At 36.7% G+C, this 16,338-nt stretch overlaps 1 protein-coding gene across 2 annotated transcripts in view; it reads right to left on the bottom strand.

The window, feature by feature from the left end:
- Positions 1-437: 437 nt before the first annotated feature.
- OSBPL3 (oxysterol binding protein like 3) overlaps positions 438-16,338 on the bottom strand; it is a 93,654-nt gene continuing 77,753 nt past the window's right edge. For both annotated transcript variants that reach the window (XM_027738439.2, XM_039390942.1), the window contains 6 exons: positions 14,375-14,453; positions 12,109-12,253; positions 10,723-10,867; positions 9,923-10,049; positions 9,584-9,706; positions 438-8,105 (listed from right to left, as the gene is read on the bottom strand). In XM_027738439.2, coding sequence (XP_027594240.1) covers positions 8,009-8,105; positions 9,584-9,706; positions 9,923-10,049; positions 10,723-10,867; positions 12,109-12,253; positions 14,375-14,453 — 716 coding nt within the window. In that variant the 3' untranslated portion in view covers positions 438-8,008. The remainder of the gene's footprint in view (positions 8,106-9,583; positions 9,707-9,922; positions 10,050-10,722; positions 10,868-12,108; positions 12,254-14,374; positions 14,454-16,338) is intronic.

Raw genomic sequence — 16,338 nt, 5'->3', positions numbered from 1 at the left:
GAATTGCATGTGCTATTTTCAAACTTCATAAGAAAATTGATTTTTCCATTCAAAAAACCTGAAAAGCTCTAGTTGCCATCACAGGATTTGTTTCACTGACTGAAGTGCAAGTAACAAACAACGAATACAATTAGGATGATCTCCTGACTTCATCTTTAGTCTGTCAATTGCTGAAATGATAACAAATCTAAGAGTAAACAAAAGAGTAAATCTCTCCTGCTATTAGACAAGTTCTCATCTATTGATAAATCTACATAATCTTCCTTGCTCTAGGCAGCAATCTGGGCATTGCAGACATATCCTCATAAAAATCTAAGGAGGAAAGGATTTTTCAAGGCATGTACTGCAGTCATTCAAAGTAGACTTACAGCAGCCAGACATTATTTTTATTTTTTTAATACAAATTGAAAAGTAAGAAATTGGTAATTTAGGAAAACAACTTTTTATAGAGAAGTTTTAATAAAGAAGAACAATGTTAACTAAGCAAAATAAAACATTTTCAAATTCTAACAACTGGTCTTAGTAAAATAGCAAGGGAAACATCAGCTCAAAAAAATCCTCAAAGAGAAGTAGTGCCTTAGAGAAAGACATTAATTCTTGAAATTACAGTCAGAAACATCAGTTGATGTTCATACACAACATCTTGTGTTCCAGGAATTTATTACTGTTTCAAGAGTCTGTAAAAACTTACGCCATTGAACCCACAGAGACAAATTCTCAGTTAACTTAAGCCTCAGTTATACTCAGCAGAGCAACGTTGATTTACCTCAAATGAGAGTTTACACATCGTAACTTCAAATATTTCCCGTGGTACAGAGTAGGCAAAGATACAAATTCATAAGTATACAGCAGAATTGGGTATCTGGCCAGCTTTTTAACCCCATTTAAAAACAGAGAGTAACCCTGTAAATTCTTATGCATCTGCTACACCAGAGGGGTCTAAGTTAAAAATCAATAAATTGAGCACAGAGAGCAACATTTGCAAGATAAAAGAAATATAACATAGGCATTAAAACCCAAACCAAACCAAAACAAAAAAGCCAAGATGTGTCAGTTACTATGTAGGGCAAGCTTACCTGTCAGTGCTTTTCCTCACACTGTGGTGGTTTGAATCATTTTGCAGTAAGCAAAATGACTTTAAAATAGAGATTAATGTAAAGGAACAGACAACTGAGCTAAAACACAAGCTGGATGCAAGGTCTACATGAGCCAAGTTTACACCTTGCACTTCTGTAGGGGAGAACAACCTGTTTTGTCTGGGTAGCACTGACCACACTGTGGGTACTTGGCATGGTATAAGCTCAAGGAGCGAACAGGAGAAATTCACTCCATATCCATTTATCTCTGAAACAAGTTCCTGCTGCCCTCCATGTTCACAATTAGGGCACTAATGAGCATCCCATGCCATCTTTCTTTCCCTTTTATAAAAAAATATTACTGCTTCTATCAACAGTGACTTTCCCAGCAACTTGAACTAAATGCTTGTTATTTCAGATACCAAATAAACCATATAAGATCTCTATTAAATTAATCAACAACAAAGTAATTCTCCCTGACATGATGAGAAAGTTCCAAAGTTCTTAACTCAATAGAACCAAAATGGCTGGATTTCAAAAAACAGGAACTGATTCTTCCCCCCTGTGAAAGCTGTTTTTCTTTTGGCCTCTATCCTAATTCTGCCATGTACAACAGCTGAGGATATTTTGTGTGGTAACAGATTTACAGATCCAGTTTTCCCAGCTCTTCCTGGAACCTCCATGCTCCCTCCCACCAAATCTTTGTAGACACTGAGCCTGGTAAATGCTGGAGAACTGCAGTCAGGAATTTCATGTTTTTCAGGAATTACACTCACTGTACTCCCATGTTTTTCAAGATCCTAGTCCATCCATATTGCATCTTATACACATATGGTGGGACTGTGAGACATAGCTGAGATCTGACTGGAAGACCTGTCCTGAATCACCATCGCTAAGGGAAAAGCCACCACACTGATCTCCTTTCTTTCCAGTTATTTATTTTATCCAGTAAATACTATGTTTCCTTGTTTTTAAAAGTTGTTTTATGAACATTTGGTTTGTGGTTTCCACATTCATGCTAAAGCATAACATTTATGTTGCACATCTGTCTGCTAAAAGCTGCTTTTAAGAATAAACTTCCAGCTGTAAATGGATTCCATCAGCTAACCCCTTTCCCTGCGCCAGTGTCTGGCATGATAGCCATGAAGCAGAGTTGTACAGAGCAGTACAACTGGAACACTGCACAACTATACAATAACCAGACAGATTGTAAGAATGATAAATAAGGCTTCTAGCAGATGGAAGCTTTTTCCTACTTGCCATTTTGGGAACTGTAAAAAGCACAGCAGCAAGACTTGGTTCAGCTGTCACTAACAACCTTTGAAAAAAGGTGCTTACAACCCCTGGGAAAAAGTCAGGGTGCTCTATGACCTTTTGCAAGTATGATTTATTGACATCCAACTAAATTGGTTACAGAGACAAAAATAATAAATCAAATTGCGCATCAAGGTGCTCCAACATTATAAATTTTTGGAGTAAGTGAAGCAAAAACTGGGAATGGTCCTGATTACAGAAAGATTTCCTAAAAATCTGAAAGTCAGTGATAATCTGAAAGTCAGTGATCATTCTAACGTATAAGATATCATTCCTTGTTCTGAAATCACTAATGCTCTATCAAAACGAACAACAAATTCAGCATTTAGCAGCTTTGTGTAATACGTCACCCAGGTGGCATGTTTTTCCAATACTGGAACTAATAAAATACTGTTAACACAGATACAAGACTACCTGATTCTCGGGAATACCAACCATCTCCAAGGTGTGGAGTTAAAGGAGTTCATCATCTCTTGTGGATCAACCTCCGAAACATTCTCATAAGCTTTAATGCAGTTTTGTTTTATACAGCAAAAACACCAAATCCACAATTTATATAAAAAAATGAACCATTTAAATAAATCTTTAACATATGGCAACTATTTATGTTGAAAATTTCTCTTATTGCTTTCAAAAGCTGCAGAAAGAACAGTATCTAGGAACGGAGGAGTACAATAATACATTTGGTGATAAGTTACAGTGTTTACTAAGTTTCAACAGATAAGCAAGATAATGTGCAGTTTCTTATGAACCCACAGTTGCTGGAGTAAGTTGCATCCACCAGTAGCTAGAAAATAGAAAGAATGAATTAGTGAATACCGTGAATTTTATTTATAATAAGCATAATCCATGAATGAAAACACACTCAACCAAAAAAACCATTTTATTTTAATGTCACTCCTTTGCATAGCACCGTCCGATTCTAGCCCTTGCAAGATGTATTCAGATATGTGGAGAAGCTGGTTTTCCTCCTTCTCTCTAGTATATATGCACTGTGGGCCAAGTTTTGCACTCCTCTTCACCTTGCCCCCTCTGAGCTGTATACCAAAAAAATGCTGTATTGAACTAAGTAAGATATGCCAAAAGTTTCCTGCTCTGCTAAGCTGGTCATTTGGAGAGACAACACAAGAGATTCACACAAAAGCAGATACAAGGACACTAATAACTAGGAGTATGCTGAGCAGTATAGCTGCACTTTTCCCCAGCACACTACCCTTACCAAGTCTGATTCCAGAGTGTAAGTGGGAAAAAAGTCTTGTTCTCAGTCAAGGAAAAGATACAGAAGTAGGCCACAATGTTGATGGGGAGAGATTTTAACTATGGTTTGAGGTATGATTTATCATTTAAAAGCTTTTTAGAATGGACTGTTTTCCTATTCAGAGATTTTTTTAATAAAGAGAAAAACAGGACATTGAATAAGGACTTGAAGACATAAGGGACCACATAGAAAACCTAAACAGGATTGTAAACACCTGAGGGAAAGTAAGGGGCATGGAAAGGGGTGAGGTCTTTGTTAGGCTGGGGTTTTGGAAGGGGTTGGTTTGTTTGTTTTGAGATCAGCACTTGACCTTTGTGCAACCTGAAAGCTGGTTGGGCCCTGGTTCTGGCTCCATGAATGGTGTTCCTTTCTGCACAGTGATCTGGATTCAACACTAAACTAGCAGACAGTAAGGGGACTGTGTTTGCAACCACTACATCCTTTAGGAGCCAGGTTTTAAAAGAAAGCCGCAATCTTGTTTCTAGTCCTTCAAAGAAAACTGATTGGTGGAAGAACAGATCTCTGGGATGTTTCCTTTTCAGAATTTGGGTTCGTTTTGGTCTTCCTTCCAGGCATCTAGTTTTCTGAGCTCTTTATAAAGAATCTAAGTCCAGACTGCTAGATCTGCATTTTAAAAAGCATCTAAAAGAAGTAGATTGGTGCTGGCAAACTAACACATCAAGCATACCTTAGAGAACAGAGATTCAGAAAGGAATGCAATTATTTATGGTGCATTCCAGTTCCACTTGGTCTAAAGGGCACTTTATGCTACCCGGAGTCGCCTCCTGAACCAGTGATGCTGTTTCATAATTCCAAATTTACATTGTACCAAAATCAGAAACTAAGCATCTAGCCTGCAGATCTGCAAGTAGAGCTGTGAGTTTCTGTTCCTATGAACACTATTTCCCTGGACTTTTTTTTCTTTCTATGCTTTGTAATTTGCAAACTGAGCCAGTGTTTTAACACTGAAAGGCATGAACTGCTACATAAGTTTGCAGTGAAGGTTTTACCTTATGAACAGACACACAAAGAAAGGAAGAGCTGGATGAATTCTTCTCAAACTGACCTCCAAGATCATATTAAGTGATGGTTATAAAGTCATGAAATAAGAGAGCTATAACAGCAGGCAATGGCCATCAGGAAATTTTAAGACTGATCCATTGAACTAACACAGCTTGGGGATCACTTCTGTGCATGAAAAGTAGCAGTTAAGTTGCTTGGTGCATTCTCTTTACCATTCAGGGTAGAAATAGTGGGAAAGAAGTCCCCCAATGTCAGTTATTAAAAACAACTTGTCTTAATTATATTGCAGAACACTAAAATAAATTTGGTACCCATCAACACAGCTGAAGTTTTGGGGAAGAAACTTACCAGAATTTGATATTTTACCAAGAATAACTTTATAGAATATATTACGGTTTGTGAATGATGAATATATTTTTATGCGGAAATACACAGAAGTAACATCAAGACAATTTCCTTCCACTTCTTAATATACAGTTGACAGAAGTTTAGTAACTAAACCCAATTATTTAATAAAAAAGTAAGCAGAGAAAACTATACCGCTGTTGGAAACGCAGGGTCAGAGGATCATTCACAACTGGTTACATCGTGCTTGCAGGTGTGTATTAGAGATTTTAAAAAGGATCTATTACTTGTTCAATGATTTTGCTTCATGCATTTAAGAAATGCCCTAGATTATTCTCAGGCATTGTTTTTCTGAAGATGATATTAAAATTCTTCAGTTTACCTTCTTGATATGGAAATTTTGATAAAGAAAATTTTATATAAGGCACTGCTCAGCCCAATGCTTCTTGTGATCAATCCCATGTATTTTAGACAGTTTAGATTGTAAGATAGAAGGCAACACTTCCAGTCTGATTTCTCAAAAATCATGAATCAAATAATGAGATTTGTTCTGTTTAACACCTGCTGCTTTTAATGCATTACAACTTTTAACTTTGCCTTTTGGCCTCTAATTCTTTAATTTTAGATGCTATCAAATATTAGGTCATATGACAAAGTATGGGGGAATCCTCTCCACACATAGAATATACAAACCCAACAATATATTCAGATATATAACTGATATATATGCAGATCAGTCAGTATCACAGTAGTTGCCAAATATGACAATAAGCAAGCTTAATATATCCTCCATAAATTTTGCTCCTTTGCCTAGAAGCTTCTTTTTTATTTCCGCTACCCTCTTTTGTTGTTAAATGAATGTTATTTTTAGTATAAATGGTAACTACCAACAGCAAAGATAACTACAATTAACCACTCCAATTGATGCCAAGTTTTCACAGTTAATACAAGAATAAAATACAGGAAGGGAACAAGTTATGACAAGAACCTCATTTTCCTTGAAAAGCCAAACAGCCCCCAAAGGTTAAGATTTCCTTTGGAATCAAAGCTCAGATTTTGTCTTCATATAAATGTGAACCTTGCCTTGTTGTAAGCTGTTGGCATGGTAGTCAAGTCTTAAAAAGACATATTAAATATAAATAATTATGCTAACTTCTTTGGTAATAAATTACAGAAATTATAGTGAGGCAGAGTTCCTGGGCAAAGTGAAAAATAGTGAAAAAGCATTCATCTGCCTCTGAGACAACGAGGCTTCAAGGTAACAGAACGAAAATTCAAATATACATCTAATCTGACATTACAGATTTTGTTTAAAATGGAAAACCTTCATAGTTTTTCCTTCATCTTACATATACTACATGGATCCATTTTTAATGGGTTTTCTCTAGGACAATGCAGCACAGTTGCAGTAAAGTGCAAGCTTTTCTAAGCTACTAGTCTGTCTGCCTAGGAGTCTACCTTATCCCTGCCACATCCAAGTGTTCCAGTCATAAGCCAGTTTAACATGCCATCTTTTGTATTTGTTTCGTGCCATTACAGTGGCATGGAAGAAATATAAAAGGGGGTGGTGACAGGATATAGAGCTATCACATGGAAACTGCATTGTTGCCAGAGTCACAGACACACAGAACAGACTTGAAGAATCATGGATCAGGCTTGAGTTGCAGATAGGTAGGAATGCAAATTATTCTGTTAATGACTGTGACATTGTGATTTGATGGGAAAAAACCAAAAAATACTGCCCATCTCTATAATATTCATTCAGAAGTGCTACATTTTTTTCCTGCTCAATTTCTGACCTATGGTTTAGTAGCTTCACAAATCAAGCTATACATATAAAATATAGGAAAGGGATGCAATTGATTTAGTGCAAGACACTTCAATATTTATCTGAAAATAACAAACAGAGGAAGATCAAAGACTCCATACACTTCTCCATAAGGCAGATGGTAGTTTTTTAAATATAAGATCTAAAATATGTTGTTTATTTCTTAAGAGGTAGAAAATATCAAAATACTAGGAAAAAATTTCTAGCTTAAAACAATCAGTTTGCTTACTTTTTAAAAAGTCTTACTGTTGCAATTTTTAGGTTAATAAAAACAAATGAAGCTATGGAAGCACAGGATTTCGTGCTCTGTATAGATTTCACTTACTGGAAAGAGAGAGAGCTTCTTCATCTACTCAGTGCTCAAGCAGTATATACAATAATCTCCTCCTCTTGCCCTGTTAGGGGCTATAAATTTGAAGTGGAAATTTTTCCCAGTGGAAAATTTTGGCGATTCCTGAATTTCTAGCACTACATTTAACCTGGTACAATTTATGTATAAGGCAGTAGAACCACTGACGCAAGCTCAGAACTACCTCTTCCATAATACTAAGAAGAAAGTTATTAGAAACAAAAGCTTATTTAAATCTTTTCTACAGGCAGCAAAAGATCAGACTCAGATTCCAGCACCAGCTGGTAATCTTGTTTTAGCAATTTATACCTGCCCAGAGACAGCTGAACTTCTCATTGCACTGTGGAATGCAACCTACAGTTTGAGTTACTAAGGCTTGCACTCTGATTCCTCAGCACAGCTAGGAGATGCTGATGCTACTGCCTTCAATGCAATTTAATAAGGCATAAGTTAACTCACAGCTGATGTTATTACACATTGAAAAAGTAGTGTAAAAGCTCCTCTTTTCCCTCTCACTGTTTACATTCAGGACTATTGATTAAATATTTTATAAAAAGAAGTTAGGGTATTTATACATTCAAACAATCATTGCGATAGTTGAGTAAAGGAAACAAATTAATTATGAGATTCTAACTTAAGCACAATTTTGAAGATATGCACATTTGCACACATACACACACCCCACACATATACTATGTGTGTGTGTGTATATATATATATGTGTATATATAGATATATATAGTTATATTTTACATATATGTCTTTTGAATCAGATCCAAGAACACAGCACAGAATATCTTCACTTAGCTCCTCTTTCACCAGAGGACAGGATTGTCCAGTTTGGAAAAACCAGGCTCTTTTCTAAGGTCCATGTAGGTTCCATTGCTCACCCAGGAGTCATCATTGGATTTCCTGTCAAAGGTTAAATAAATGTCTTAAAAGTAAAGCTTATATTTTCCATATATATGCTGTGTAATGCAGTATAGTACTATGCACAGATACCCAATCCAGCCCATGAACCAGGTGCAGTGCAACTCATTACAGCCTGCAAACAAGCCAATATAGCATGAAGAGTCGAACAGGTATGTCTGCACATTGAGAGATGCATCTCAATAACCCACTATTCACTCTCACTGTTATATGTCTGTGCTTGGTACTTAAAACTACAGCCCAGGTTTATTTCATGGTCTCAAAAGCAGCTTTGAGGGGAAACTTGACTTCTACCTGTCCAAAGATGGCTCACCATGTTTATTGCATAAAGAGAGCCTATAGCTCTCAGTCAAGAGCCAAAAAATCAATCTGCTTTTAATCTAGTGCACAACATGTTTGGCACACTCGCTAATTATTCTTTTAAGTAAATCAAGGCTTGTGGCAGAGAGAAATCACTATTGAAAAGCCAAATGCATTAATTTATATCTGCTCTAATACTTTTGCTATATAGTAATTAAATTCTTTATTCCACTATTTAAATCTACAGCACAAAACTCCGTTTTCAAATCCTCATTGTAAGGATTCAAATGCTGATCCTTATTCACAATTCTCATTGTGAATATACAATCACAAAGTATTAGACTGCCTCTATCCTGCTGAAAGTAATATTTGCTTCTCTTTAGTAGGTGTGATTGGCAAATGATGAGTTAGCTCACCAGCTTATCAGATATCTAGTGGTCTGAACCATTCTCTTTTTGCACCTATTTATACCTATTATAAACATTTCTGTGTTCCTCTATTTTTTCTATTCAGAAAAAATAGAATCCCAATCTGTTAACTGTGATACATAGGCCCATACAGCATTCACCTTGGCTCCAACTCTTTCACTGCAGGAGAAGAGAGAAGTTGGAGGGCAAAAGACCACATCCCCACTGGCATTCATTTTTGTCTTTCAATGGTTGAAGTCTCCTGTTTAATTAATTTACAACAGGAAGAGATAAAGTCCCTCAGAATGATAATTCTCTCCCCATAAAATAGGGGAAACCTGTTTGAAAACAGCGCTGGAAATGAAAGGCTCCAACTCAGCACACTTCTGCACCAGGCAATCCCACTGAATTTAACTGAAGTTCAGCAGAGATAATTAAGATAAATCCAGCTATTTCACCTCGTTTGAAAGAATCAAAGATTCTGTCAGTCAGGCAGATTCAAATGTAGACTAAGTATCAATCGCCATCAAGGCAAAAAAATTAAAAAGAAATTCAAGGATGCACTAATGAAAAAGTAATATATAATCCTGAGTTTTAACTAAGTCTGGAGTATGCTACATCACCAAAGTATAAAAAAACGAGTATTTAGAAGAAACCTGGAAAAAACTGGAGCCTGCTCCATGATAATTCATAATCAGATCTATAATTAGGAATTTCAATAAATGATAGCATATGCTAAATATTATATAGTACCTGAAAAATCTAGGCTGATGCTCTAGATTGTTTTCTTCTAGCACCTTCCGTCGTTCTCTCTGTAGCTGCTCAATCCTCTGCTTTTGTATTTCAGCTCCTTCAATATTCCCTTCCTCTAGAAACCTGTAGCAGCAGCAATACAAGACACAATTGGTGTTCCTCTCCCCCATTTTATGGCAGGTAGTTCACAGTGTTTCAAAGGCAAACAGCTACCTCTGCAGACAACTACACTATCAAAAAGCACTTAAGGAAAACTAACTCAAAATAGTCTGAGTTTAGGCCAAAGTGAGTGTATGGAAGATTAAGAACAATTTAAGGAAGGTATTTAAAACTTTTTACCTTTGGTCTGGTCTAAAACGTGTATCAGTGGATGGGAGTAATGACTTAGTTTGAAGGTCCAATTCATTTAGCTCCAGTGCAAATTGAGTAAATCCATACCATTGTTCATAATCTTTAGGCATTGGATCTACGGAAGAAAAGAGTACATTCAGAATTCCAAGTAAATGTTATTATCTTTAGAATAAAAATTCCAAGCTCCCTTCAGTCATTTGTTTATCCTTGATCCACAGCCTCAGTTCTGCAGGAACAAGAGGTTTTTAATAATGTAACAAAAGGGAACATCCCCCTTGATAATTGCTCTGCAACAAGACAGATTTCTGTTCTCTCAGCTGAATCAGAGCACAACTGTGATGAAGGCCATACTATTATCATAGTGCTTTTTCAAACTACAGTAGACAAAATCCCACGAGTTTGGGAGGAGTTCAGTTATGGCTGTCATTACAGAACTGAGCTTTGTGGGCTATCCTCCAATGTTTAACACATGAAATACATGACACTTCTTTATACAAGCAGTGGAGGGGTTTGTTCCTTTTTTTTTTATTTCCCTCCTGTTAGAGTCCTCAATACCTACGTCATGCCCAAATACGAAAATGAGGGAGAATGGAGAAAATGCAGGAAGCCACAGGATTAAGTCCTCCATATTATGGATGATGTTCTCTGGTCTAAATTCTTAATGCTTGACAAAAATCTAATTTTACAGAGAAATAAAAAGAAATTGAGGCCTAGTAAAGAAATAAAAACAGTAAGCTCCTTCTCAAGCAGATCTCAGTTCCTGTACAACAGCTGTTCTGATCACTAACTTGCTCTCCATATGCAGTTTGAAGATGAAGTTGTTCCACAGTATAAACTTTCATGCCACTTCCCAAAGAGTCGATGCACAACTTTCCCAGCTTTATCCATGACACTGCCTTCAATCTCATGTGCATTTGGATTCCAATACTTCGCCTAGAATTAAAAGGAACAAGGGAAAAAAGGTGCATAAGAGCTCAAGTGTGGTTCATTTTGCCATGCCAGTAGCACCATGCTATAGAGCAGTTTTCTGAAATGAAAACTATTAATTTTGGTGTGCATTAAAATATCATATGCAAACAACTGCTGTTAGTACTATAAATCAGCTTATTAAAATACTAACATTGAGAATCGTATTTATGTGGTTTAACTTTTTTAGGGACAGTACTATGCGAAGCATAGCCGATCTTGAATTTTGCCCAATGACAGTTGACACGGACTCCCGACTTAGTTATCTACATCTTCCCCAAATTTGCAGAAGAGGAAGAGAAGGAATTGATACTTTAATCTCCCATTTAGACAATTTACAATATCAAAAGCGTGAGATTTGTAGGCTCTCAGTCTTTAAAATTTGAACTCTAAACATCTACTGCAGCTCTGAAACTACATTACAGTATTTTCAAATAAGTGTTTGAAAAAAATAATCACCCTAATGCTTCTTAGAAACACTAGATATTCAGGAAAACAAATAAGAAAACTTTCCTCCTGCTGCTGAGCACCATGCTGCATAGGTACACTGAAGTAATTCCTTGTATCTGTATGGTCTGCTCTGTGTAAAGCACAGCCTTTCTCCAGCAATCAGACACAGAAAATGCAGGTTAAGGTAAGTCTCCTAACATGCTTTGCAAAACTATTTCTCGGGTTAGAAATTTTAGCATTGCTTTGTGTTTTCATTGACTTCCTTTATTAAGAAGAAGAAGAAGACATCTATTACCAAAACCCAAATTTGATTTCAGTTCTAAGGACAATTCCTGAAGAAGTTGTATCTTGAGGCCTTGTAGTGAAGAAAAAGCTTTGAGTAACACCATAACCTACAGTTGTTGAATGAATACAACCACAGCACATGCCAGTGGGTTAGCAGGAGGCATGTGGTAAACCACTGTCAGTAGACAGCTTGTACCTATGTCTCCCATCAAACTGAGAGTAAGTTTTCCATGATATTTCTTCCTTTCCTTTCTCCATACTTTTCCCTAACGCCAGTGAAATCACCTGAGAAAGCTATTGTTTCTCTTTCTTGTCTGGCTCTGCCTAGTAAATGGCAATTCCTTCAGAGTTAAAGTTGCTCAGAATCACAAGTAATTACAGCTTGTAAACAGTAGTACTGAGCTTCGTCAGAGAGCATATCCACCCACTGCTGTGTCTGTTAGAAAAGACACTGCCAACATTGCTGTGGTTACCTTTATAAAAGTCAGTTTGCAGTGGCAAGTGTCATCATTAAGATTTTTGATGATGATCTCTCCATAGTGTTCAATCCATCTCTGCCCACTTAAGATGTTATGGATGCAAGATGTCACCTTGTTCCATGCAAAATGGTCTTTAAAACTGTAAGGAAAAATACACACAAGAAAAATCATGTGTCATGTTCAAATGAGCTCATAAACTTGTGAAAATATTTGCAGAAAACCTGATCAAAGAAACTCAAAATACATTTTTTTTTCCTGGAATGCCTCATTTTCTTGTTCCACACCTTCTCAGAACAAACCCTATGACAGCAATCCTGTCTCCCACAAAACCTTTTTTGCATCTGCTATAAACTTTGGTCTTGAATTCAGATTTCTCTCAATTTACTTATCCTTCTTTACCAGTTTTAAGTTTCCAAAAGAAATCATTCTAATGGCTTCTACTGTCTGAAATGCCCATTTCACAGCTTGTAACACAGTGACAACGGAAAACACAAGGACATGGGCCACTAGAGTCATCTGACGACTTAGTGAGTGGGATGAGCTTGGCTCAAGCTCTCAAGGCTGAGCCTATGTTTTTGCTTTAGGCAAGAGCAAAACTTCTCACCAGCTACTTCAAGATGCAGTTGCACACTGGAAGATAGCAGACAGGGAGAGATGAACAAATGCCAATAAGGTAACACAACATTCTACCTTTTATTAAAGAAGTAGGTGTTCTTATAAAACAGCTTTATAAAACATCGAGGAAAGTTTCATGAAGACATATTCTACAATTTGTTCTGGGTACGAATAGCCAAGTCACTACTGGTAAGGTAAAGGATAAACTTAGAAAGCACCAGTTTCCCCATAGCAACTGCTTCACACACATTCCATAGAGATATTGGAATCTGTCCTTACCTCCTATTCATCCCTTGCTTTCACTTACTGTTTTATAAGAGCACACACACAAAGACAGTTTTTACAGACCAGCAGATAACGTGACCAATTTACCCCACAGTAACTTGTTTTTCTGCCCCTAACTATGCAGGTCACACGGTCTATCACAAATGCTAAAAAACTGTAATTGCTCCAAAATTAACCTTAATACTAATGCTTTATTTTTCCCTATAGCCTTAGCACCTTTTCTGTACCTAATTCTATATCAAATACACAGGGATAGAAACCAGCACATGGAGATCACATATAAATCAGATTGTTTTCCAGTTCATCAGCCCATTATGAGTTCTAATATTAGTTATCTTGCTTCTGAACCCTCATTCACATCCTAAAAACCTTTCATTCCACAACTTAGGCTAGCTGCTATGAACATAACATGGTTTATACATTATCTTTTGAATAACATCTTATGATATCACAATTTTATCCACTTAAAAGAAAAATGCATGCTTAGTCCCTTAGTTTGGTGAGTGCTACGTTCTTGAACTATTTTTATTCCTTTTTTTTAAATTGGCAAAATAATTAATTTTGTACTCTTTCTGTGGAAAACAGATTTAATTGGAACATTACTCAACTTTTAGATCTCTGGTTCTGCAAACATGATGGATATAGGTCAAATTTTAAGGGATTTTAATTGTTGATCAATAATGGGCACTTTGACAAGCCAGCATAGGAACATTGCAGATTTTTATTAAAAAACCCAAACAAACAAAACCACAAACAAAAACAAAACAAAAAACTATACTCAACACTTAACTACAGTGGCTGCTTACTCCCTTGGATAATAAATACCAGATATGTAACCGGTTCTATTTATCACCTACAATAATTATTTCTGCAGTGGTGATGGCTGTTGACCTCACCTACAGTCCAGGACCCCATGGTGTCAAGGTCCATACAAATATAGGTACAAAGACAGGAACAACAACAACAACATCCATTCCCCCAAACCCATATTCAAGCAAAATAATTGGTAGCTTCCTCTACCAAGCAGTTTTCCTCTGTGACTTTAAAATGCATAAAGGTTGAAATTCAACTGAAGTATGAAAATACCAACTTTTCTTTTTTCAAGGCACACAGCAGTGATTTTTTTTTCAATGTTTGCTATAACTTTTGGAAGAGTTAGTGCTTCTGGTTTTGGTTTGGTGGGGTTCTTCTTCTTCCCCTTTTCCCCCTTTTCTTTTTAAATTAAATCATAGTCACCAGTTCTTCTAAAAGTCTAACAAAGCACAGCACAGCTTGTTTTCATCTGGATAAATGTGGCTTCAGTGTGTGCAAGCACATCTGTGCCTATGTGTGGACAGCAATGCACAACTGCAGCACTTACGCTGGAAGAGTTACATGTGTTGTACCAACTGGAACAATTTCCATGGACTTTCCCCAGAATTTGTTTTTCCATCTTACATCTGAAACAGGAAGAAGAAAAAAAAAAAAAAGATAGGTTTAGTCATAGGCATGGATGAATCAGTCTGTTCCTGAGTTCTACTTTATTGTCAAGAAATTCAAAATAACAAAGTGCAACATAAGTGCTCAAAGAATGCTGTGGACCTTCGAACATTGGTTGTTGGGTTTTTTGTTGTTTGCTTGTTTTGTTTGATTTTCATTATATTATTATTAAAATAGCAAAGTAACAGATGTTTAAAATCCTCTCAAAAACTAAAAGAAAGGAATTTGAAAAGCTATAGGCAGCATATACTTGTCTACAATTCAGTTGCTAGTGAATGAATGCAGACATTTTCAAAAACAAAAGCAGAATTTCAAATACAAAAGTATAACAAGAACATCCACAGTGAAGAGGTCAAAGAATGTTTCAAAAGGCACAAAATTACAGAGGGATTTAGTCTAACTTCCTCTGTAAGTTTAACTGTCCTTTTAAAATCTTGACTGAATCACAGAAAAACGTCCAAGTCACATCATTTCTTAAAAAAAACCCCAAAAAGATAAGAAAACTCAATGCAAGTTTAACCAAATTTATTGAGCAAAAACACCTGGAGGAGAAAGAAATATAGAGAAGCATGGCAAAAGGGGTTTAGAGTTAAACTGGGCTAGATAATCAGATGGTAACTTCCATAATAACTTCAGAGCTCAGGGGAATGGTACCTTTCCTATATCAGACACCAGGAACTCCATTTCCTACACAATCTGAAAAAGAGGGGAAAATTCAACTCTAGTCTCAAAAAGATGTTAGTTCTAGCACAAGGAAAACAAAACACTGTTTCCCGTGCAATTCTTTGGGGAAGTTGTTATGGTGGCTGTGACATAGATGCTCAAACCACAGTTAGGAGATTACGTATCTGCCAAGTATATATGTACAAGTGATGACTGAGCCACACCAAGCTGACTACCATTGCAAAGACTGGAATGGGACATAAGGCAGAATGGGAAAAAAAATGATCCTTTTGTTATCAGTTGAGAGAAGGACCTTTTGGGTTTTTTTCTGTTTTGAAGTTTGATGCTTAGTCAGCATCTTCAGTGACAGCGATTCTGTTGTGATTTCTACACCGCCCTATAACAGGTCCAACACTACCTAGAGTATGACATTGTTGAGCTGAATTCTGTACTAGCTTTCTCTCTTCTGCAGTGGGATGGAAGAGAAAGAACAAAACAGCAAACCCTGCTGAGTTTAACAGTTTAAATGCATTACCAGACTGTTTCACATTCTATGTTCTCACAGATGGCAAAGCTGTCCCACAGTGATCAGTATGTGGGAGACATCTTGGGAACCAGTGTGCAACTTGATCATGCAAGAATTTTACGACAGCAGAGAAAAGCAAAGTGTTATTTCAAAGATATGCTCAGACTAATTCAGGCACAGATGTTGTAATAGCTGGAACTTTCTTAATTTCCATTGCTCATGTGTCGACACTGCTTTGCAGAGTCAGCTTCCTAAGTCATGAAAAGCTACTTCCAAAATATCTGTCCCTGTCAGAACTCAGTCTTCTAGTTCACTAGAAATGATCAAGAGATTTATTGATATTGAAACACATGAACTAAGGTCTGTTTCTGGTGGGATGACAACACTACTCTGGCAATGTTGCTGAGTACTATCTCCTTTTCAGCTGAGAAGGTAATACAGCAAGTGAAAAGATCTTTGTATGCAGAAAGTACTAAACTCACTGACAAGCTGCCTTTATGATTAACTTGATGTTAATCTTTCTACACATATGTTAATATAACCCCATTACAAGAGGTCACAGCATTTAAAAATTGCCTTTGCTATGGAAAAAAGTCACTGTCTAGACCTCCTGTAAGCTCAGCTAGCCGCATTCAAAAACATGACAAACAAGAAAA

Source organism: Pipra filicauda, unplaced genomic scaffold, assembly GCF_003945595.2.
Source record: "Pipra filicauda isolate LSUMZ 115617 unplaced genomic scaffold, ASM394559v2 scaffold88_size2543281_pilon, whole genome shotgun sequence".
Lineage (NCBI taxonomy): Eukaryota > Metazoa > Chordata > Aves > Passeriformes > Pipridae > Pipra > Pipra filicauda.
This window is presented reverse-complemented; position numbering and strand designations above follow the sequence as displayed.